A 26,200-nucleotide genomic window follows, 5' to 3' on the forward strand; every position below is an offset into this window, starting at 1 on the left:
TTGGGAAAGGGCCCTGGGGATTTAATCGTGTTACAGAATTTCAGCCAGTCTTCCTATTCTTAACCCCAGTTTTACTGCCGCGTCAAGAAGTACCTAAGCCACCAATTCCTGAGCCTATGTGGATTCTTGAGGAATAGCTCTGGCTACCTCTCTTCTTTCCCTACTTTTGGCTCAGAATTTAAGTTTTTCAGATATGCTAAATAAGTTACCACTAGGCCACCTGCTTTTTTAACTTTCAAAATTTTTGCTATTATATCTTCTCCCATTTTCTCTGTTTTACTTATTTTTAAATATTTTAATATGTAAAAATAAACATTTTCAGATATATTTAAAAATCCCTTATAGGTTCTGCTTCTGATATTGTTGAATATCTCCTATCAGACCAACCCTCCTACAGATTAAGAACAATAGATTATGAATGAGAATATAAGACAGACAAATACCTGAAGGCACTGGAATATGGCCAAAATAGGTAATTACTGAGGGACAGTAAAACTTAGAAGAAGGTGCTTGGTGAGTGTCTCATTTGTATAGCTTTTAGATCCAAGGCAAGTCCCCCCGTCTTTTCCATACAGGGGCAGCTAAAATTTTCAGACTCTACAGTCTTTCTGGCTTGAAATGACAGGACTGAATTCAGAGAACCACAGCTACTGGAAAGTGAAGGAAGAAATTGTATAAAGGTGAGAACTAGAGTGGAGTCCCAGATTCTGTGCAACTCTGCCCAAATCTCTGACTGACTTATGAACCATTCATGCACATTCTAGATGCTGAGAACCTTCCATACTGCCAGCATAGGGGAGATAGAATTTGTTTTTTGAATCTACCTGTGGTTGTCTGTTGAACCAAACTAAAAATTCAGTGCTCTCACAATGTCTAGGATATAACCCAAAATTGTTTTACATGCAAAGAAACAGGAAAATGTAAACCATTCTCAAGAGAAATCAGTGAAGATCAACCTCAAGATGACCCAGATATTGGAATTAGCTGACAAAGAATTTTTAAACAGCTATTATAACTATGATCAAGGATATAAAAGAATATGCTTTAATGAAAGTAAATACAGCTGGTCTCCATATCCATGGATTCAACATCTGTGAATTCAACCAACCATGGATCGAAAATATTTGGGGGAGGGGGCAATGCGTTTGTACTGAGTTTGTACAGACTTTATTGTCATCATTCTTTAAATAGTATAACAGCTACTTACATAGCATTTGCATTGTATTAGGTATCATAAGTAATCTAGAGATGATTTAAATTATATGGGAAGGTATGTGTGGGTTATAACCAAATATTATGCCATTTCTTTTCTTTTGGGGATGACTAACTAGAGATTGAATCCAGGGGCACTTAACCACTGAGCTTCATCCCAAGCTCTTTTTTTCTATTTTATTTAGAAATAGGGTCTCACTAAGTTGCCTAGGGCCCAGCTAAGTTGCTGAGGATGACTTTGAACTCCGGATCCTCTTGCCTCAGCCTCACAAGCCACTGGGATTACAGGCGTGCACCACCATACCTAGCTACTATGCCCTTTCTTGTAAGGGACTTGAACATCTACAGATTTCAGTAGCTGTAGGAGGTCCTGGAACCAGTTCCCCATAATACTGAAGCCAACTGTACAGAAAATCTCAGCAGAGAAATAGAACTATAAAACGAAACAAACAAACAAATGAAACTATGGGAGCTGAAAAATACAATATCTAAAATAAAAATCTCTAGATACAATATCTAAAATACAAATGACAAAGAGCCAGTGAACTCGAACATACAGCAATAAAAATAATCTGAAGGAAAAATTAAAAGATTGAAAAATAAGTAATTAGAGCCCAGGGGCCTGTGAAACAATGTCAAAGGGTCCAACCTATGTATAACTGAAAGAGGAGAGAAAATGAAAAAAAAGAAAAAATTGAATAGATTCCTAGGTACCTACCTGTAGTACAATTTGAAAAGGTCTAGCATGAATGTAATTAGAAGAAGAGGGAAAGAATAGCACAGAAAAAAAGATTTTAAAGATATAATGGTCATAGGTTTTCTAAATTTGATTTCTAAAAAAGACTTAAATGTATAGATTGAGGAAACTCAGCAAACCCTAACCAGGATAAATACAATAAATAAACACACAACACACATACACACACACACACTAAATACATCATAGTCAAATGACTAGAATCAAAGATAAAGAAGCAGCTAGGGAAAATAGCCTAGGAAAAACACTTTACATCTACTTAAAATTCTATTGTCAGATTTGAGATATAGTTCAGTGGTAGAGTGCTTGGCATGCATGAGGCCCTGGGTTTGGTCTCCAGCACTGAATTTGGGGGGCAGGGTGCACAACAACTGCTGTTTTCTCATTGGAAACAAAACAATGGAAGCATGAAGATAGTGGAAGCATATAAATGCTAAAGAAAATCACATTACTAACATTTTATTGGAGTTTCAGAAGTGGCAAAATAAACATATATGTTCAATCTGCCATCTTAGCTCAGAGTCTTCAATAGAAATTACTAGATGGAGGAAACTAATTTTTCTTTTTTTTTTTTTAAGATATAAAAATGAACTTTAACAATGATCTTTAAAGTATTCTCTTTATTTTAACCAAATTTAGCCTTTATTGTATTTTCAGCAATAGAAGAATGAGATCCAAAAACCCTAGTGGATGTTCCAAGTCACAAACAGGCTTTCCTGAATATTTTGTCTTGTCTGGTCAAGAATTAAAATTCAGAGTCATAGATTTTGGAAATCAGAGATATCTCCTCTAACTTCCAACCATATGTAAACACTTTTCTACAGTATTCCTAAGAGACATTCATGATACTTTTTCCTAAAACCCTAATCAATAAGGAATTTATTACGTTCTGAAATAATCATTACATTTAGTCTACCTGTGATTTTAGTGAAAGAAGGGGGGAAACAGAAGAGAGAAATGTTCTTCATGCTGAACCAAAATTTGTTTCTGTAATGTTCATCCATAATATACATGCTATAAAGAAAGAAGGTAGAGTGTTATAGGAACAGCAGTATTTGATATTTGTGAGCTTGAGAGCAGACCAGAGTTGAGTATCATCTTGGCTATTTATTAGTTATGTAATCTTGAGGAATTGCATAGCCATCTGGACCCCACTGTGGTCATCTGTAAAGCAAAGATAATAATACCTTGATGGTTTCATGAACCATAAATAACATAGTACTAAAGAACATGACAAAGAGCTCGATGGATCGAAACTGAGCTCTGAATGGTATGCATTATTTTTATTACTGGTTTAGTCAGGGAAAGCTTCTCATAGTATAAGGCTTAGACTAAAATCTAAAGAAAGGGTAAAATATTAATAGATAAGCCAATGTCTTAGTCAGTTTAGGTTGCCTACACAACCAACATTTATTTCTCACAGTTTTCGGGAGATTGCACCAGCAGATTCGTTCTCTGAAGGCTGCTTCCTGGTTTGCAGATAGCCCTTTCCTCATTGTGTCTGAGGGCAGAGAGTGAGGAAACACATTCTCTCCTGTCTCCTCTTACAAGGGCTCTAATCCCATCATGAGGACTCCACACTCATGATTTAATTACTTCTTAGAGGCCCTATCGCCAAAAACCATCACATTATGGATTAGGGTTTCAACATGTGGATTTGGGAGAAAACAAACACGCAGCCCATAGCAGCCAGGAATGGAAAAGACTAGGAAAAACTTCCAGACTGAAGGAATAGCATGTGTCAAAGAGTCAAAGTCTGAGGCTGGTTTAAGGAATGGCAAGTGTTATTTTGAGTTTGGATCATAGTGCACAGGAAGAGATGCAGCACAATGTGAGCCAGGCTGAGAAGGTTTTGACATGGCACCTCAGCAGAAGAAAAGTTGGTGTTATCACACACTGCAGCACTCAGGGAGGCCCAGACAAAACAAAGACTCACTGGGGAATCAAGATCCCTTCTCTGTTGAAGTTTATTTAATATGTGTTTTTAACAGCTTAATCTGATAGAGAGTGAAATTGTAGGGGAAGTTATTGATAAGCTTGGAAATGTATGTTAAATATATAGCTATTCTAGACAAGTTAAAAACGTAAGTAAAGAATATGTCCAAGGGAAGGAGATAGCCATCTTTGCATTTGAAAGGCTGTCAGGGAGAAGAAATAAAATTAAACCTTGCTGAGGTATTGAATTAATACCAATAGGAAGATATTAGAAAGGGGAAATTTTTAGCTTATGTGAGAAATATTTTTTAATAGATAGAACTGCCCAACAATTGATTGGAAAAGCTGGATTAATTAACTAAGTCATTAGAGATGTGCATACTAAAGCCAGATGATCATCAAGGGTGCTGTAGGAAAGAAGTCTGTTCTGTGGAATAGTAAAAACTGAAGTGCCTACAGAGGTTATGCTCTACTCCCTATGATGCTATGCCCAGCTGTGGCCCCTTGCTGTCATGTATGTGTAAACCTTGCAGCAAGTGCCCACAAGAACATGTTCCACACATTCCCTGAGGCAGTTCCTTCCTGGAGTTGCCATTTTCATCTGGGGCCTTAGCCAGGGCCTTCTCTGCAGTCTTTTTGAGTGCAGTGAGACAACGCCATCCAGTGAAGCTTTTGGTGCTGCTCCATGGACCTCAAGGGCATCCTCATCCAGGCCGGAGTCTCCAAATAGCTTAAGAGTTGGTCAGCCAGATCCTTGCAAACCGTCCTAGGAGCTGGGGACCTTATCCTTCTTTTCTCTTTTAACTGAAACCCGTACCCACTTCCATTGGAGACTTGTTTTCTAACATTTCACAAGAGCAAGAAAGTGCTAGAGATAGAGGGAGGGATGGGAAGTTTGTCCGCATCTCCAGACCATTTCTTTTCCCTCCTTTGTGTAAGATCATCATCCTTCTCTGAGACCAGTTAACTGTTCGACCCTCTGTCATACCTAGTCACGGTCACCTGACCAGTTACTGCTTTGGTGACACTCACAATTTGGAGTCTTGCCTGACATCTTGGTTCTTGGCTGCCACTCCTTTAGTCACCTGCATTGCTCTAACCTCATTGCATCTCCCCTTATCCAGACTTGCTATTTCACATACTCTTTCTTGCACCTGGGTATTTGCACCTGAGTGTTCTTTCTTTAGAGTACAACTTCCCTACACTCTCACCTGCTGAACTACCACCTGTACTACCTAGTCGAGTCAGGTTATCAGTTCTTTCCAAGCTTCTCTGTGACCCTGAACTTGGTTAGGTGTCCCTTCTTCGTGTGCCTGTATTTTCATCTAATGTGACACTTATTCTTTTTAATATAACTGTTTCTGATTCTTAAATATCTTTTCCATTTTATTATGATTACTAAAAATCAGGAACTGCCTTTCTTCTTTACCTTTGTCACTGAGCCTATGGCCCAGCACATAGAAGGAATTCAGTACCTATTGCCTGAATGAATGCATACTTGTAGCTGTTTGTGTTCTAAAACCTATTCAAGACCGAAGGTGAAACAAAAAGGAATGGACTTTGTGCTGTTACCAAAGCTAGTTTATGTAGTTCATTCAGTTCTGTTTGAAACATATATTTCCATACCATTAAAAATATATATGCTGATGAACTTAGGTTCAGAATTTATGTCTGCCCTTTACCTCCTGTAGTCTCTTGCTCTCTACCTGATAACCCTGTCACTATCATCCCACTTTTGGTTTTCTGTCAGCTTTCCAATCCCCTAGCTTCAGTCACAGAATTTTGGCAACTCTCATCTTCAAAATGTTATGTATCGTACTGGTTCATACTGGATATTTTCTTTTTTATGGGTCTTGTCTTTTTGAGATATGCCTATTGAGACCCAAAATTAGCAACTTATAGTCTTAACTCAAGGAAGTTAGAAAAATAATAATGAATGACATAGAAAAAAATAAAGCATCATATGACTTAGTGTAAAAAAACAGTAATGTTCTTAGAAATAGCTGTTGAGGGAAAGGGAAAAGAACTAACATTTGTAAGATACTTACAACCTACAGACTATGTTAGATACAGTATTTTAATTAACCCAAACAATAACTGTATGAAGCAGGTATTGTTATATGCATACATGTAGGAGAGGGACCAGAGGCTCAGGGTGAGCAGCTTGCCCAGGGTCACACAGTTAGTAACACAACTTCAACCTAAGACCCCTTCACTTTTTTTGTTTCTTCTAAGCCATTTCTTATGGATTGGCTTTTAATTAGATATTTTTGAGTCAGGAGTTTTAGGAGTTAGCTAGGAAGTTAATGTGAAAGTAGCAATTTAAATGTAGAAGATTACATTGCTAATAACCTTGGCATAGTCCTTGGAACCACGAATTGACCTCAGGGTAGTTCTGTATCATTACTTGTTCAAGATTAATGGTACCAAAAAGTAATATTTAAATAGCAAACTGAGTTCTCATCTACCAACTCTTTTGATGGAAATTTTGACATATCTAAAACAAATTTGGGGGGCTGGAGTTGTGGCTCAGTGGTTGACTAGCATGTGTGAGGCACTGGGCTCAATTCTCAGCACCACATATAAATAAGTAAATAAAATAAAGATCGATCAACAACTTAAAAAATTTGTTTAATAAAATAAAATGAATTTCGGCTGATTTTGTATATCCCCTAAACCAGTTGTCCAAAATTGTTCATGCCTGCTTAGGTGATTAACATAACTTTATTTTTGGATGCACTTTATCCAGAAAAATTGCATTCCTATTTTTTTTGTGTGTGTGTAAAATTAAACAAAAGTGTTCCTTGGCCTGTCTGCTGCCCTGCGCACGCACACACTCATCCTATGCACTTACCTGCCTCAGCTTAGCTGCGATTCTTTTCTCAACCTCCACTGACTTGCTGCTGCTGACTGTCCAGTTCAGCTCACTTTCTGACATATTATGGTTTAGGTCCCAGGCCTCACAGAAGCTTTCCTACAGGGTGCTCTCCATAATGCAAATAGGGAAATATGTGTTTCCCTTGAAATTTACAATTCAACGCCCTACCCGCACCTTCCCCCCCACCCCCAAAAAAGGTGTATTCACTACCAAGCTCAGGCATGATGTTAGGTCCTGAGAATTTAACAAATAAAATAGATTCTCTGCCACTAAAGTACTTAGAGTTTTGTTGTAGGCCTCATGTTGGGACTTTGGGAGTAAATTATTTAAGCACTATGTGCCTTGGTTTCTTTTGCTTTAACATGGGGATAAAATAATACCTGCTTTGTAAAGGATCTTATGGTGATTGAAGTTAATAGTTGTAAAATACTTAAAACAGGGCCCATAAAATGCTATAGAAGTGTTTTCATTTGCCATAATTAAACTGGACTTTGGAATCAGTTTTCTAGTTCTTAAAAAAGTCATAGTGAACATATGTTAGTTTATAGAGAAATGTCATCTTAATAATTAGTCTTCCTAGCCAAAAACAGGGTATGAGTTTCCACTTACTAAGATCTTTTACATTCCTCAACAGAAAAGTTTTCTTAATATAGAACTTACCATTTTGGTTATGTTTATTTCTAAGTAGTTTATTGCTATTTAAAATGGTACCATGGCCAGGCACAATGGTGCATGCCTGTCATCCCAGCAGCTTGGGAGGCTGAGGCAGGAGGATCTTGAGTTCAAAGCCAGCCTCAGTAAAAAGCCAGGCACTAAGCAACTCAACAAAATACAAAATAGGGCTCGGGATGTGGCTTAGTGGTCAAGTGCCCGTGAGTTCAATCCCCCGTATCCAAAAAAAAAAACAAGGGTTACCATGTACTATTCTAATTCATTGTTATATATAAAAGGAAGACTATTGATTTTTGGTTTTAAATTTTAACTGAATTATTTTAGTCTATAATGAGTTTTCACTTGACTCGCTTGAATTTTCTAGATGTATAATTATATCTGTAAAAAATGATTATTTTGCTTTTTCCCAATTTTTATAGTTTATAGTTTTTTCTCTTAGAAATCTTAACTATGTCTAATTAGTATTAATTGATTATAGTAGTAGCGAATATCTATCTTCTTTATGCTGTTGTTTTTGACTTGTAACCTTTTAACTTTTAAAAAATCTTTATATTTTTGTTGTGCTTATCTGATATGATAAACAATATCACTTGATACTGTGCTTTACTTTACCTACCAAAGATTTTGTCCTGTTCCAAACCTCTTATTTGTGTATTTTTTAGTTGTTCAGTCTGTCTTCCATGAACTTGACCATCCAAATTTGGCTTATGGCTTACCCTGATGAAAATTTTCAAGAATATTTTAGGAAACTATAAGCAATGGGAAATAAGAACTCAGACTTCCAAAAGGAGATAGAGTTGGGAATGATTCAATGTTTGTAACCCTTCCCATGAAAACTTAAATTAGCTATTAGAGAGTATGTTCCAGTTTGTAATGAATGTTCAAAAATATTATTTACTAACTAAAAACCTAAGTTGTCTTATTTAGAGCTAAGCCCTTTGTGCCTGAATAAATACACAGAAATGTTTATTGGAATTGTTGAACAAAGTTCCAGAAAGGCTTTCCCCCAGTCTTCCTTCATCTGAATATTATCTGTCCATAAAAGAACTCCTCCAGCCATCTTCTCATGAATTTACCCCTTATATCTTCAGGTAAAAAAAATAGAAGTAATCTTTCTCACCTGTATTTTGTCTTTTGCTTTATAACAGATTATCATAAATTTAGCAGCTTATCTCACAGTTTTGCAAGTCAGAAATCTGGGTAGGCTCAGCTGGTTTCTCTGCTCAGGGTCTCACAAGGCCAAAATCAAGGTGTTGGTCACACTTAACTCTTATCTGGATGCTCTTGGGAATAATCCACTCCCAGACTCATTTAAATTGTTGGCAGAATCCATTTCGTTTCAGCTACAGGTCTGAGGTTCCCACTTACTTCTTGGGTTTCAGCCAGGGGGGGGGCCACTCTTTGCTCCTGGAGACCATCCACATTCCTTCTCATGTGGCTCTTCCATCTTCAGACCAATAATGTCCCATCCAGCCCTTTCTCATATTTCGGATTCCCCTTATTTCCTCTTTTGCTGCCAGCCAGAGAAAACTGCTTTTGAAAGATTTGTTGTGATGAGGGTAGACCCACCCATGTAATCTCCATTTGCTACAAAAATAATCAGAGGAGTAACACCAGGGGATAAAAAGGACAAACCATGCCTAGTCCCACACCCTTTAAACTCTCTTATACTTTCCCCATAACTTCACTTAATTATCACTGTGTGCATAAGAACCTCTTTCAGAGTGGTATTCAAGGCAGAGTCATTTTGTGATAACTCCATCATACCTTGCACACCTTGCAAGTGGTTGGTGTTCTGTATTGCCATGGTCCATGAATGTCCTCCAAAGGTCCATAATTAAAGCCACCAACCCAGGGTGGTGCTTTTGGGTGATAATAGAACCTTAGGAGGCAGAGCCCTGTAGGACCTCATTAGTCATTGAGGATGTGCCCTCAAATGGCCATGACATGTTGCCTTACCAGAGGCCCAAAGAAGGAAGGCCACTTGGTCACAGACTGGAACTTCCAAAACCATGAACCAAATAAACTTTTTCCTTAATAGTTAATTCCCTCAAAAATATTGTTATGGTGATGGGAAGCTAACTAATATAAACACATATCTAATAAATTAATTTCTTCTTATTAAATGAATTGTTTGATCAAATAATGGTTAAAATTATTCCAAAGCAAATTGTAAAAAGTATTGGTTTAGTTGGACAGGCAGTGTCAATGGTCCTTGCTGGTTTGGGGTTTTATTCAAGCTTCATTTACTTATGATTAACCAGCAACAGTAAATAACATACACATGGACTTAGACTCTGTTGTAATTCAGGTTAGGTCAGAGGAATTCCACAAAACAACTTTAAAGTCATGAAGTAGCTATTATAGTAAAATTAATTTTTTAAGGAAAAAGTCATTAATGAGAAAAGAGAGCATTCTGGAAAATTGTTTTCCAAGTTAAGCACTTACTGCAGGAATTGATTTACAAGCTAAGATTTTAAAAGACTAAGTTTGTATAGTTTAGCGGAATGACGGCTGACTAGAAATATAACTGTTGTCAAATTTCTAAAATCAAGAGAAGAATGGGTTTCTCTGATTTAAAAAAAAAGAGTTGAGGGTCTATTTTATAAGTATTAGAATTATAAATGAGGAATAAAAAAGATGATCTTTCTAACCAGCTTGTAAGCAATATTTAGATTCTGTTCTGTGATGTACACTGTCAGAGTGGAATTCAAACCTCAGCTTCTCTGTTTTGCTACTGGGAAATTCTAGACCACTCTTTTAACCTTTTAAACTTTGTCATGCATAGAGTGGGAATTATGCCACCTACCTCATAGTGTTATTTTGAAGATTAAATGAAATAAGTAAACAGTCAAGTTCTGTGTCTGGCACAGATCATAGGTAAAGAAAAACAGTATCTGCTATTGATATTGCCGTTATCATCATTACTCTTACATAATTTAAAGTATTAGGGTTGAGACAAGCCTGGGATGCAAATTCAAACTCTGACATTTAACTTCATCTCTAAGCCTCAAATTTTCCCATTTTCCCAATTTCCCCTACCAAAAACAGTATCATACATGTATTTCCATATCTACTTTCATTACTACCACCATTAGACTATAATCTTGGTCTGAATGTACAGTTCTTTGTACACACACATAAAAACTGTTCAAGTATTTAATTTGTTGAATTGAATAATTTCTGTTTATGATCATGTTGGGTATTTATGACCTCTGTATGTTGCTTGGGAGGTGCTGGAGTGGACCTCTATGTTTCTTGTGTAATCAGATTATTAACAGTAGATTTAAATTCATTTGTATGCTAATAAAACTTTGATACTTAGATTTATGAGAGAATCTCTGCAGTTATGATTATAGTTCCTTTTTTTTTTCCCACACATTGGAATTCCCTGTGACTCTTCTTTGCATACAGGATTGTGTTATTGCAGTCAACAGTGTGCTCTAGCTAGATTAAACAGAAATGGTATTAAATAGCACTAATGGTATTAAATAGAGAGTTACTAATTAGAAGATATTAACATTAATAAGAAGATATTAGGTAATCATCAGAGGTAACTCATATTCATCATTACATAGCTCACAGAAACTGTAGGGAGGGCCAGAGAAATATAGATGGCAACTAAGCCTATGAAAAATGTTCAATGTTATTAGTCATTAGAGACATGCAAATTAAATCCACAATGAGATACTATCATGCAGCTACTAGAATGACTAAAAAATTTTTAAATGACAGTAACACATGCTGACAGCAATGCAGAGCAACTCAAACATTCATAATTATAGCAGGGAATGTAAAATAGAATGATAAATAGTTTGATTTTTTTTTTTTTTTTTTTTTTTTTTTTTTTTGTCCACCCACCATATATCTGCCATTGAACCCAGCAATTCCACTCCTGGGTATTGGTGCAAGAGAAACAAAAATACAAGCCCACACAAAGACCTGTGCCAACATATGTATAGCATCTTACAAATGAGATTCACAAAACAGGAACCAACTCAAATGCCCATCCCCTGGATTGTAGATAAACATACAATGGAATACTACTTAGTAGTAAAAAGGACAAGCTACTCACACATGCAGCACCCTGGATGAATCTCAGAAACATACATGAGAGAAAGCAGAATTCAAGAGGCTCTATACTCTATGATTCCAATTCTAAAACTGTCTCTGTTTTATTAGACTGCAATCTTGATCAGAATATGTACAGTTCTTTGCACCAAAATTGCATCAATGAGTGGAGGCAGAAAAACTGAGTTTGCTCAGTATAAGGAGTAAGGGTTTAACCCTAGAGGGAACCAGGGACCCAGATTGGTCTGATTGGGTCAAATGTCAATACAGCATAGTTTGGGGGTAAATCAGGGTGCAGAGGCCTGTCAACAAAAGGGCAGGAGCAAACGTTGGGCCTGCTGGACCTGCTGGACAGCATGAATATCCACTCTTGTGGATCCTACATAAGTTTAGCCATTAGCCTCCAGAAATCATAACTCTTCTTTGAAGATCAATTGACTGCAGCTGCTGCCAAGGTTGTGATTTACCTGTGTTTGGCAGTTTTTCAGTTCTGCTTTACTTGTCCATTTGCAATATGCATTACTGACCCTCTTCAGCAACTCACAAGGCCCAGCAGTGATGGAGACTTCACTTAGAGCTCAGGTTGACTCCACAGTTGCATGGCTTTAATGGTGCTCCTAGTCGCTTCTGGCCAACGTAAGATTCTGAAGTAAAGCACCATCATAATTAAAGTGTTTTTAATGTGACTGATTTTTAAGGGTAAGTTTGACTTAAATAAAAGCTGTGTCTCATAAATCCAACAAAGCAACATATGATTTTTAAAAAGAGCCTATGGTTAGAATTTAGCAAGCTAGTCTAGTTCCTGGACACAACCTGTTCAACATTAGGTAAACCATTCAACCTCTCCATTTACAGGGTAAATGAAGCAGGTGGGTAGATGCTTTCAAAGTGCCATTGGACTCTAATATTCATTCCATGCTTCCAAAAGCAATTGATAAAAATGACTGGAAAGAGGACTAGTTGAAGCTTTTCCACTTCTTAGACTATAGAGCTTTTAGACTTGACTTTTGAGCTTCAGATCTCAGAATGGTAAGCCTCATCTGTGCCCAGTGTTTACATGATAATGTATCTATATTGGAAAAGACTGGCATGTGTTTACAAATGAGTTGGGAATGTATTTGAGGTGTTCTTACAACCAGAGGCTTATAATCAAATTTTTATACTTTTTCTTAGCAGTGACTCACTGTAAGCACTGTTAGCTGGGCATGGGGGCACATGCCTGTAATCAGTGACTCAGGAGACTGAGGCAGGAGGATTGTGAGTTCAAAGCAAGCCTCAGCAACAGCAAGGCACTAAGCAACTCATTGAGACCCTGTCTCTAAATAAAATACAAAATAGGGCTGGGGATGTGGCTCAGAGGTCAAGTGTCCTCAAGTTCAATCCCCGGTACCCTCCCCCCCCCAAAAAAAAAGAAACATTATTGCTCATGTTAAATATTCATTTTGCGGGGGAAGGTTACTGGGAATTGAACCCAGAGGTACTTAACCACAGAGGTACATCTCTAGCCCTTTTTATTACTTTTCTGATTTTGAGACAGGCTCTCACTAAGTTGCATAGGGCCTCACTAAGTTGCTGAGACTGACCTCAAATTTGCAATCCTCCTGTTTCAGCCTCCTGAGCCACTGGGATTACAGGGGTGCACTACTGCATGTGGCTCATAATTACTATTCTTTAAGTAGCTTTCCCTATCTTTGAGAGAGTTTTAGTTTCTTCTAGGAAGGCAGATTTTATTTTTGACATGGTGGTACCCTTTTTTAAAAGCTCATAATCTAGTTCTTTTTCAGTGAAACCTTAGTGTTTAAAAATGAATTGAAATATTGATAACCAGCCCTACAGAGATTTTTGACTACCTAAGCCAGAACTCTAAAGTTAAGTCTTTGATGTATGTGTGCATTTTTAATTTCTTATTTTTCAATTTCTCTAGACCAGTTCTCTTTATAGTCAGATTCATTGTAATCCCATCACGGAAGTGTTGATCTTTTAGTAACCTTCATTGAAGCATTGAATTAATCCACATTCCCTCACGGTAACAGACGGTTTGTATCTAACATATCATGCAGTTCAGCTCAGGCTCCATATGGAACTAATAAGCCATGCAATAAGTGGCCTTGTGTAGATGAATGTAGTTTGAAGGGAGTGTGTGTGTGTGTGTGTGTGTGTGTGTGTGTGTGTGTGTTGTCTAAAGTGAATTTTTCCTCTGCCAAAACCTAAATGACAAAATGATTCCTGAATCCCCAAAGTCTTTTCCTGGCCTGGAAAATTTGTGTTTGAAAAATAAAAGTAAAATTGAGCACTTTGATATTAAAGTAAAACTTCTCAGCTCAATAGGATACTGAGTACAAGAACACAGCATTTATTTAATACAGTCATGCTTTACCTTTAAATATGATCTCCAGAGCTGCAGTGGTTTTTCCTAGTCAAGGTAACGACATTTATCATGCCGTATGAACTAATTAATTTCAAATTATGATAGCTCTAACATCTCAGTTGATCTGGTTTTTTTGGTGAAACTCACAGTAAAACTATTGTGATTTGGGATGAGATCAGCATGTGACTTTGGAAAAATACAGAAAAGGGTGTGGGAGAGGAAAACAGAAAAGGTACTTAATGGAACTGTCATGGCTAGTTGTATGTTGTGGTCTAAATGTGCTCTTAGCTCTGATTTTCTTTCTTTCTGCTTATGCTCATAACTATAAAGCTAGATCCTCTGGCTGTTTTAGTAAATGTGAGGGTTTTCTTTTACTAGTAAGTAGACAGTACTATTTGTTACCCTTCCCAGGGAAACCACTGAACATTGCTTCTCCCCACTTCTCATCTAATTTATTATCTGTATGTAGGTTTTGCCTTAGTTGCCTACCAGCCATTCAATTGAACAAAAGTTTAATTGCTTCCATGCAGTCCTAAGCCAATCAGAGTAAAGTTGAAGTCCAAGCTAATTGAAACCAAAATTCCACTTAAAAACTACTCAGACTCTGGGTGGTGGTGCAGTAGGAAGTTGTTACAAAAGGTGTTTATTTCAGAGGCTAATTTGAAGCAGTTAGACCCAAAGCAATGTTTTATTTGCCTTGGTTTCTTGGCATCTGCCTCACCATCAGAAGAGAAGGCAGAAGGACCCATGCTTACAGAAGTGTGATACTGACCATAGTTGCTAAGGGCAGGTTTTGATGGAAGCCAAGTTAAGATCCCTTAGAGGAGAGAGAACATCTTTTAACCTGTCCTTCACAGCCGCCTCTAGAGTTGTTTTCCTCTTTCACTCTCCTTCTTAAAGCCCTGGTGTCAGTTCTGCTTCAGCTTAACACTCTAGACCCCAAAGTTTTAACCAGTATCCTCTAAAAGTTAGTCCTTAGGAGCTTCCTTTCTCTACAAAAATTCTAATTAAACTCCATAACAATTTTATGAGACAAATATTGTTTTTTAGAGAAGGCACCAACTGGTTATACAACAAGCTCAAGGTATTGTGTGGTGAGAACAGGCTCAATCCAGGCCTTTGGTTCCAAATACAAAAGGCTGATTACACTGCCTTGCCTAGGGGACACTCAGCAATATTTATTGAATGAATAAATAGGACATGTAGGAATGTAATGAATGTAGTTCTTTCTCCCTTTTTCCCTAACCTTGACCTGTTCTCCTTGGCTTTGATCCTTCTTTTCTTTTCTGTTTTTGATAACCAGAGTAACTTGTTAAAGATTATTTAATTTTAAAAAGTTGGAAAATTATTTGACTAACCCAAACAAGAAAGGAATTGCACATGTCCTTAAAGTAGAGCCCGGTCTATCATCCAGGTCTTCTGACCACACATAGCATATGTCAGTCTTTCCATTCACTGTGTAATTATTTTGAAGACATTGACGTGTGTGTGTATTTATTGCTGTCTCTCCAGTCAGAGGCTTATTAAAATTTGAAAAGTGTGAGCAGTATGTGCAAGATTTTTCTCTTTGATTCATTATAACTCATTTCTTCATCTTTTTCTGATTCCCTTTCTGATTAGTTAAATAATAAGTTATTATTGAGTACCACTTTTAAGCCAACCTAGCCTAGTAGTAGATGCTGTGATGAAAGTGAGTATATGTGTATTAATAATGATAGTAAATATTGTGCAGTGAGCACTGATATGTACCAGATGTTACTTGGGAAACTATTTATCTTATTTAAGATGGGCAAGACAAATAACATCCACATTTTACAAATAAAGAAAATGAAACTCTTTAAGAAGTGAAGTGACCCACCCAGGTTTCAGAAGATATATCTCTAAGGGGAGAAGTGGACTTGAGAGATTATGTGATATATTCAATCAAGTGAAGAGTATTAAGGTTTTGTCAGTGTTTGGGGAATATGTAGCCATAGGTCCACAGAAAAATTCAACAAGTGGAGAAAAAAATGGCAGTGATCACTACCAGAAAAACAAACAACAAAGTACAGGAAAGGAATAGTACATTACATGGCTCAGTAATGAACAGTATTTGTGTAATATAATAAAGTGAACACTATTAATTTAACAAAAGATGTGATATTGAATATATTGAGAGGATGAGGAGGGGAAGTATGTGTGGGAGGGTAGAGAGTCAAATTCTCATCCTTTAATAAAAAAATCAGATAATGAATGGAAAACAGAATAAAATATGTGAGAGAAGAGTGGTATAAGAAAGCCTAAATTCTCATCTTTTATGGTGGAAACACAGTTGACAAAGCCTGAAGTGGGTGGAATAAAAACATTAATATGAACATATTATCTAGAAAGATGAAAGGAAAACACATAAACCTTATGTCTAGATTTCTTAAACAGTCCATGTATTTTATTAATAAAAATTAAATTTATATTATGGGTGCATTTCTCTTTTAATTCTCTATGTTGAAAACTGAAAAGATGAAATGGTAGAAAGAATTTGGAGCTGTAATTAAGAGGTGATAGGCTTGACTTTGACCTTCATCAGCTCTGTGAGTTTGGGCAGGACATATACCTTGAGACTTTGTTTCTTCGTTTACCAAAGGACAGAAGTTGGAAAGATGATCTCCAGGGTCTCTTTAAGCTATAAAATCCAAGAGATAATGATAAAAGATAGTGCTATACAGTAATTAAAGAGTTAAGACCTGGGTGGAGGCTTGAAGTTCCTACATTTTCCATTTTTGGTTGAAGTCAGACTTAGACATTTTCACTGTGGTCTCCGAAAAGAATTCAACACCCACCTTCTATTGTGGCGCCTGAGGCAGGCAATTGACTGTGTACTGGCTCAGAGACACATAGCTTGGTGTTATTTCGGTATGGGTTTTTTTTTTTATATTTAATATTTTTCAGTATGAATCACAGGTGAAATTTTCATGCCATGTGTAAACAATTTCACTTTTTTATTGAAACAGTGAATTTAGGAATGTCATATTGGGATATCAGCCATTTTGCTTTTATCAATGTATGGAAAAATGCCTTTATATTAATACAAGAAATGATGTCATTTAATAGGGGGTAGATCTTACAATTCAAGGTCAGCAAATCCAGGAGGTGATTTAGGTCACCAAGCTAGGTTTGTAAAAGAGAAAGAATATTTTCCCTCTGTCTTCTCAAGTACTGTTAGCAATTTTCTTCTCAGACTCTGGGGTGGTGGTGGAATAGCATGGTTTGTGAACGGGAGGCCCTAACTGCTTATATCTGTGCCGTCAGCCTGTGGCCCTAGAGAATTCACTTCCCCTTTCTGGGCTTTAGTTTCCCCATCTGCAAAAGGGAAAAGACTGGCTTAAATAATATTCAGACTACTTTTTAGTTTATGTGTGTGTTCATTCAGCCCATTCTGGAGACCCCGATATGTTTTGGAGTTTTCCTTAAAAAGTGCCGTACCAGTGAGAGTAAACTTTTCCTCTGTTAAGTGTCACACACTCACAGAGAAAAATCAACTAAATACAAGCAAAAGAAAAATGATGCCGGGCATGGTGGCACGTGCCTATAATCCTAGCAACTCGGGAGACTGAGGCAGGAGGATCATAAGTTCAAAACCAGCCTCAGCAATTTAGTGAGGCCCTAAGCAGCTTAGCGAGACCCTGTCTCAAAATAAGACATAAAAAGGGCTGGGGATGTGACTCAGTGGTTAATCACCCCTGGGTTCAATCCTCAGTACCAAAAAAAAAAAAAAAAAATTACTCTTCTAGGTAATGATTTTATTTTTATTATTTATTTTCATTGGAGCATTATAATTGTATATAATAGTGGGATTCCTTGTTAAAATGGCTTTCTTTTTTAAGAGGAGAAAATTTTACTTGTCACACTTAAAAGTACTGACAAAATAAAACCTTAGAATGATGCCTCTTCACATTGTCTATCAGTACAGTTTCTAAAGTTTATGAACTGTCTTCATATATATTGTTATTTGAATAAAACATTTTTTGAAAGAGTGTGTTGTCCACTTTGTATGTACCTGAGATGCAGATGAACATACGTGTGAATACACACAACTATGTGGTCAGTTAAGGAACTAAATGATAGTATTCAGAGACAGTGAAAGAAGGCAGTGAAAACATTTAGCAAGTTATCTACAGTACAATATTAGAAATCACCTGTGGCAGAAATAAATCCAGCAAAGGGCAGATCTAGCCCACAAGCCAGTGGTTTCCTCAGGCTAGCCCTCCAGCTCTGTGCTCTGGTTTTGGACAAAAAAGAGAGTTGGAGACTCAAGAGACATATAAAGCACAGCCGCTGTCAAAATGACTTGCTATTCGTTTGTTTAATGAACATTGAATGTGCACCCGCAGTGTGCCAGACCCTTGAATTAGAGATGAATGCAAGATGATCCTTACCTTTGTTTATACAGAGGGAAGGGCCACCCAAAAGGAAAGCTGCCAGTATCTGTGATGAAACACTGGCTTCATGGTTTGCGTCCTTGGAGTTGGTATTAGCAAACTCTACCCAGGTCTAAAGTAGAAAAGAAGGCTAGATAACAGCAGTCTTAAATATCCTTCTTCCCCAGCTGGCCACTTAGTCTTCTCCAAGTTTAGAGTACAAGGGATCAGTAGATAAAAGGAATATTAAATACCACCTCAACGGTGTGGTTGTTATTGGGATCATACATTTACATTTCCCCTTTCAGAATTCTAAAAGTTACTCGAGTATTTTTTTCTGAAGCATTGCCTAGAATCTGCCAAAATATCTTAATTCTTCTTCTGCCTTTGCAGCTAAGATATCAACATGGACTAGGGACCCCAGACTTGAGGCAAACCCTTCCTAACCTGAAAAACTTCATGGAGCATGGATTAATGGTCAGGTGGTAAGTATCTTTATCTCTGACAATGGAAACTATAATATGGAAAACGAACCTGAAAAACTTTTCCTGACTTCCACATTGCTCCACACCTGCCTTCTGGGTTTTCTTCTGCAGTGAGGTATCTGAAGAAAAAGGCAGCCATCCCACCTGAGAAGAGCTAAATAAGCTCCAGTCTGGCTAAGGAGGGTGAGGCACCCTCTGGGGAAGAGGTGGCCCAGTGGTATTGTGAGGACAGTGCACTGCTGAGGCGGGCCTGGAGGACAGCCAGTGTGGTTCATGGAAGGGAGACACAGACCCCTAGGACTTTTCTGAAGAGCACACTAAGAACATGTCTGTCAAGAGACTATCAGAGTCAGTGGCTATGAGAGTTAGGGGAGAAAAGCAGGTGAGGAGTAGGTCTGGTTGTCAGGACCTCATCTGAGACCAGAGTATATGCTAAAATGTGTCATATGTTTGGTGTCAGTGTCTCTGAAGGCAAGCTGCTCTAACCTATTAAATCCCATTTCAGTTCTGCAAATATTTCAGTGACATTGACATAGGTACACTAAAATAGGATAGAAGTCATAATCTAGAGTTTATTATATAATTTATTATTAATATTATTAATCATGTCATGAATAATATTAGTGAATATTATTAATCACTCACCTATTACTTTTCTCAAAAGACTGAACTCTCACAACATCAATATTTACTTTGAAGTTACCATAAGTGGAGGCTGCCACAATCTGTAATTCCAACAACTTGGGAGGCTGAGGCAGGAGTATTTCAAATTCAAAGCCAGCCTCAGCAACTTAGTGAGGCCCTGAGCAACTTAGTGAAACCCTGTCTCAAAATAAAAAATAAAAAGACATGAGGATGTGGCTCGGTGGTTAAGCACCCCTGGTTTAAATTTCCATACCAAAAAAAAAAGTTACCATAAGTGGTATATGGTATATTTTTTGCTCAATTTCAGTTTTTACAGGTATTCCAAAAATAGGACAATGGAACATAATGGCTTAACCTGCTTTGCCTAGACAGACTTGACCCTTTTAAAAAGAGAAAGGGAAAAGGGAAGTTTGATACAAAGAAGACATTAGATTGACTTATTTGACTAAAATAAATGGAAAGCTGTAGACTCTAGCTATTTATTAATTCCTAAACTTTGCATTCTGGGGCTATGGGCAATAATAGACAGAATCAGGTGACTGGGAATCAGGCCTGTAGAGTTAGACTAGTGGAATAGCCTGGTCTCTTGTGAAGAGTAATGGCTTCTGATCCCAGGTCTTCTTCTAAACAACCTGCTGTGTGGATTTGAAGTTCTGCCTCTCTGAACTTGATTTCCTCACCTGTAATCCCTGCCCTGCTCATCTCACCAGTGTGTTGTGAGAATGCAGTGAGATGTTTGTTGGTAAATGTGTTTGTGGGGAAGGAGGTGTAACATTGGTTCCATTTTCTCCTGTGCCATAAAGCTAGGATTTGAAGATAATGAGAAAGTGACATCTGTGGTTGATCTTTACTTTGACATTTTTGATTTTTGTTCCATATGATCCTCAAAATGATAAGTTCTAGACATCTGGCTTTAGGTAGAACTCCTGTTAAGCAAATAGACAGTTTAAATAATCTATTCAGAATATCAAAATAATTTCCAAAACTTGGCATTTATATGGAACTAGATGCCTGAGGAAGCTAGCAAAGGAATCAAGTTTAAGTGGAAAATAATAATGATAATAATTATAACAAAAGTGAGCTAGCAGACATTTATTTAGCACCATCTCTGTGTAAAGCTCTGTGTTAGGCACCCTGGAGGGAAATAGTTTTAAATGAATCTTGTTTAGTACTGATAGCAAATTGTCCCTGTATCATTTATTGAATAGTCTGCCTTTCCTCCTCTGGTTGATAATGCCACCTCTCATATACTAGGTTCCTCATATATATTGATCTGTTTCCAGACTCTGCTCCATTGTTTCATTTGTCTATCCATGGCCCAGTGCCACATTCTTAATTATATAAGATATAGTTTCTGTAAGTCTGGTTGAGGTTTGAGGATACCCAATAAATAGCATGCTTCCCCCACCTCCAACATTTGGAACCATTTGAGAGAGAGGATACAAGAGACAGGCTAATACAATCAAAATGTCAGTTTTATTACTGATAAAGCCGCTTGGAAAATGTGGCTTTAGATCTGTAATAAAAAGGGCTTACAGAGACATCACTCAAAATTAAACTTACCCTCCCATCCTAATATGAACTGGAGAGCCACGGATTTCCCTACAGAAACAGGAGACCCAGGTAGGGCTGAGCAGTGACTGTCCAGATTGCATTTGGCCCTCTTAAGTACCAATCTGAGAGGTGCTTCTCTGAGTGAGAAAGAGGGTGGAGAAAGCCAGAGTGCTGTTCCCAGCCAAGCCCTTCCTAGGAAGGAAGAACAGCAGGGAGACACTCCTACTTAAGGGGGTTCTTCAAAACTCTTGACTTTTTTGATTTTAGAATCTTATTTGAGTGATTCAGTTACTTTATAATATTCAGACTTTATGAACCCAAATTTTTTTTTAATATACTGCAGTGTCATTTTATAATTTTCTTCACAAAGTCTTATTTATTTTTCACTAGGTACTTAGTCTTAGGTAGCTTACAGTTTGGGTTACTGTCATAAATTTTTTATTACAGTATTCAACCTTTTTTTGACTGGTATACAGGTACACTACTGATTTTTTTATTTGGACAATTCAGTCAACAGCCTTACTAGCACTAACTACAGTGGTTTATCTTAGAGCTGCTTAGATTGTCTCTATATATAATTATAATATCAGTGGATAATGTTGTTTCTATTTTCACAGTTTTTATTACTTTTTTTGTCTTAAAATTTATATGAAATAGGAGCAACTATAGTGAATATTCTTGTCTTGTTCCTGACTTTAAAGAAAAAGCTCCTAAATTTCTATCATTAGGATTATATTTATTGCAAGTCTGGGTAGAAACCTGTCTTCAGAGCAAGGAGATTTCTTTCTGTTCCCAGCTTGCTAGGAGTTGTCTTTAAATCATGAATTTGTGTATTGGGGTTTTACCAAATGCTTATTCTGAATCTGTTGAGAGAATACTGTATTTATTTTTTCTCCTTTAATATACATTTTCTAGTGTTAAACCATCTTCACCTCGTAGTATGAACCATCCTTAGTCATGATGTAGTACTTTTCCTACATTATCGGATTAGTTTGCTAATTTTTTAGAATGTCTACATCTGTGAACTAAAACGAAACTGGCCTATAATTTTTCCTTCTCTTAACATCCTCGTCTGATGTTAAACATGATGAGATTTTAACAACCCCATAGAATAAATTGAGGCTCTTTTTCTCCTCCGTGCTCTGAAACAGTTTATATATGATAGGAATTATCTATATCTTGAAGGTCTGATAGAGTTTAGCAAAAACCCAGTAGTTTCTGTTTGTTGAGGGGGAGAATGTTGATTTTTAACTACGGATTTAATTTCTGTAATGATTACAGATCTGTTTATGTTTTGTTATGTTTATGTTCAATTCCTCATTAACTCACTGCAATCTTATTTCCTGTTCTATCAGTATGCTGAAATTCCTTTCATCCAGCTAGGTGCCTGCTGAACTGTGTGGCCGAACCCAAAGGTCACTTTCCTATTCTTATCCCTTTTGGCATCTCAGTGGCCTTCTACCTTGCTGGCCATTCCTGTCTTTTAGGAACATTGTCCTTTCTTGGCTTCCCCTCCTCTAGCTTCTCTTTCTCTCTTCTGCACATTGATCATTAAATGTAGGGAGTTCTCCCTGGTTCCACCTTAGGTTCTCTTCTTTTTCTCTCTTTGCTCTGTTCTCATGTGTTCTCATCTCCATAGTTTTAAAAAACATCTACAATATGCTTATGACTCCTAAAGTTATATTCCCAGTGTAAATCTCTCCTGCAAACTGGATAGCCAGAGACCCACCAGAACCTGTCCCTTGGACTATCACAGTCATCAGCCTCAATATGTTTAAAACCATCTTTCTGCCAGTCTTCTTCCTTTCAGCAGATCACACCTCATCTACCCAGTCGCTCCAACTGAAAAATCATCCTTGATTTTCTTCTTTACTCCCACCATATCCAGTCTAATGCATCGGCAAACCGGTTTCTTCATGTCCACATCAATCTGACCATTTCATACCATCTCTACTGTTGCCACCCTCACCTTTTTTAAACCAGACAGCTGTGTGGGTGTAACTTATGTTTCTGTTTTATTCGTCCTCCCACTGTCCATTCTCATTACTAGCCAACACAATATTTGAAATTCTAGCTATAATGTGGTCACTCTGCATCTTCCATGGATATATCTTAGAATAAAATTCAACTTCTTTTCTGGCCTACCTGGTCCCTGCCTCATCTGATACCACTCTCTCGACTCTGATGTACCGGAACTCTCTGAACAAGCTCATTTCTGTCTGAGTCATCCCACTTGCTGTCGCCTCTCTCTAGAGTGTGCCCTGCCACCCTTTCCTCATAGATGGAGAACAAATTAAGAAAAGGCACAACAACTTTATTGGCAAAGAACAGATCCGGGGCTAGAGTGTGCATTCTTTTTAAGAATGGAAGAAACTGGGTTTTGAGAAGGTTTATACAATTTGGCAACCCTTTTTAAGAAAAGGAATATAAAATAACAAATACAAAATTAGAAAAAAAATGTATTTATAATGAGAAACAATTCACAACTACTAGAACCTTGAAGATTAGGCCCCTTTCTTCTGAGAGATCGTTAGACATTTTACCCAAAATATTTACATATAAATGCCTTCTCATTGCAACCCAACTGCCCTTCCCCTCCTGTAACACTATGATTTCCAGCAACTCTCAGTTCTAAGGCACAGAAAAATTAAATGACTTGCTGAATATGGATGACCCATGAGCCTATAGCAATAAAACAAAAATCTAGGTCTTCTGGCACTGATGTAGCAAACCCATTAAGCCCCACACTTACACATTTGCATAGTATCCTTCTGTGCCACCTGTGCCAAGCACATTAACACAGAATGAATAGTAATGACCACTTTATGTTACTCCAGTGAAATATAGGCCACGAAGGTGGATGCGAAGGACTGGGGAAATGATTGCTGCATGGTGGTTCCAAGTCAGGACCACTGCAGGATGCCAGGCTGGAAGTCACAAATCTAAACAAAGCTGAACAAGCTCTGTTAGCCTCGGGAAATCTGAGAACTTCTAAGAGCAGCCTGGGATTGAGGAGTTACCTCCTAAGCCATGCTCCTTAGGGCAAAGGGTAAAAAAACTCACACTCCTGAGGGAGGCACTTACATCTTTTGTAAAAGGAAACACTCCCATTTTCTGTGTGGTTGTTGCCATTCAGATTGGTCCCTGTGGAAGCACAGTGCTGTCTGTTCTTTTGGTGTCCAGGATTTCATACTGGCTGAGGATCAGTGCATTCACTGAATTCCTCCTTATGGTAAGCTTCAAAGTTATGTGAGAGCTTGTTTTGTTTTACTTTGTAAAGAAAAAACTGTGATAAAAAAAATTAATGAAGTGATTTTTTTTCTTGCACATTACAGAAATCTTAACTAATATTAGAAGAATCTACTGATTAATCCTAAAATAAACCCTTTTTTTCTCATGAACACAGTTGCATGGGAACAGTTCTCAGTGATCTATGCCAGCTCTTTCCAAAAGAAATCCCATTTTCTCACCCTAGGATCACAAACCCAGTCATAACTGCCAAGCAACACAACTTTGAAGAGCAGAATTTCAGCTCAGAGACTGCTCTTGAACACTTGGTTAATGTCACCAGAATTCCGCTTACACATCCCACTTGTCTTTCTTTTCCTACTGACTGTGAAGTAGTCCAAGACTCAGACTGACCTGCACATGCACAGCTGCTGCCAGTGCTGAGTTATGGTCAATGAAGAATGTGCAGTGAGCTGCAGCTGATGGCTGCCGTGAGCCGATCAGTTCAGCACTGAGTTGTAGAGACAGTGTGCTGTGGTTGCTGTGAACAGGCTATGCAAAAGGCCCTGGCGTCCAAGTCCTGAGACAGTGCCTCATTATGTCTCTCCACCACTCTCCATGTCTCAACTGCCCCCAGGCATAACACACCCATTTCTGGTCTCAGTTCTTTACTTTGGTGAGTTCCACTACTAGAATAGCCTATACAAATGAGTAAATGAATCATAGTTACTGTCTGCTATTTTTTAAAATTAGTTCCATTCTTTGTTATGGGGGTCTTGTTCTTTCTGTAAAATCTATGGTCACCTTACAAATAGACAGACAGCTGGGTGTGGTGGTACATACCTGTAATCCCAGCAACTTGGGAGCCTGAGGCAGGAGGTTCACAAGTTTGAGGCCAGCCTCAGCAACTTAGCGAGGCCCTGTCTCAAAAAATAAAAAAGAGAGTTTGGAATGTGGTTCAGTGGTTAAATGCTCCTGGGTTCAATCCCTAATACAAAAAAAAAGATACAGAATATGGTTTTTGTTCACATTTTAAAATAATGTCTCTTGCTCTCTTGTACAATAATGATACAAAACATTTCATCAACCTCTCTTACCCCCAAGTCCTTTACAAGGCCTCTCTGAAGCCTTAGAGTAAGTATCTTACAAATCCATTTGCCTACAAATATATTTTAGAACCTGCCTTCTTAGGTAACCCTCACCCATATTTAGAAGTCATGATAATAAAAATCTCTTACTTGCAAAACTTTCTGTTTTTACTTAAGCTTGCAACAACCCTGTGAGGGAAGGAGGGTAAGAATAGCAGTCATTATTTTACAGGTCTGCAAACAGAGGTTCAGAAATGTGAAGTGACTTGCCAGGACCACATGATGATAAGTGATGGAACTGGGACCAAAAGCCCAGGTTATCTGACTCTTCGTCCCCTAGTCCCCTTTTCTTTGTACCCTACCATGATACCCCATGTTTGTTAGCGGTCATTTTGTTCCTCTGCCCTTCCTTAGCCCCTCCTATCTCTGCACCTATGTTCTAACACCCATCACCATCCACGGGAACACCCTGTAAAACCCAAGTAGTGGTTCTGATGGAAATGTTCTTTGCTGCTTATCCTACCCCATTGACCTCAGAGAAAAAGGAAACTACAAGCCATAAAACTCTGTGAAGAGCCAGGCATGGTGGCACACGCCTGTAATCGAGAGGCTGAGGCAGGAGGATCTGGAGTTCAAAGCCAGCCTCAGGAAAAGCGAGGTACTAAGCAACTCAGTGAGACCCTGTCTCTAAATAAAATACGAAATAGGGCTAGAGTTGTGGCTCAGTGATTGAGTATCCCTGAGTTCAATCCCCAGTACCCCAAAAAAATAAAATAAAACTTTAAGAAGACTTTGAGAAAAGTAAGACTGAAAGAAACAAATAATATATATATATATATATATATTATTACTTATTTAACAGAATTTAACAGTTCTACTTATTTAACAGAAAAAGTGAAGAAAGAAGCACATG

At 37.7% G+C, this 26,200-nt stretch overlaps 1 protein-coding gene across 2 annotated transcripts in view; it reads left to right on the top strand.

Moving 5' to 3' along the window:
* The window catches only part of Uvrag (UV radiation resistance associated), a 324,556-nt gene that overhangs the window by 279,038 nt on the left and 19,318 nt on the right, over positions 1 to 26,200 (top strand). Inside the window, exon 14 of one of the 2 annotated variants that reach the window (XM_047516341.1) lies at positions 18,681 to 18,772. The exons of the other annotated variant lie outside the window; for it this stretch is intronic. Within the exon in view, the coding sequence (XP_047372297.1) occupies positions 18,681 to 18,772 (92 nt within the window). The remainder of the gene's footprint in view (positions 1 to 18,680; positions 18,773 to 26,200) is intronic. 2 annotated transcript variants of the gene reach the window in all.

This window comes from Sciurus carolinensis, chromosome 11 (assembly GCF_902686445.1).
Source record: "Sciurus carolinensis chromosome 11, mSciCar1.2, whole genome shotgun sequence".
NCBI classification, from domain to species: Eukaryota; Metazoa; Chordata; class Mammalia; order Rodentia; family Sciuridae; genus Sciurus; species Sciurus carolinensis.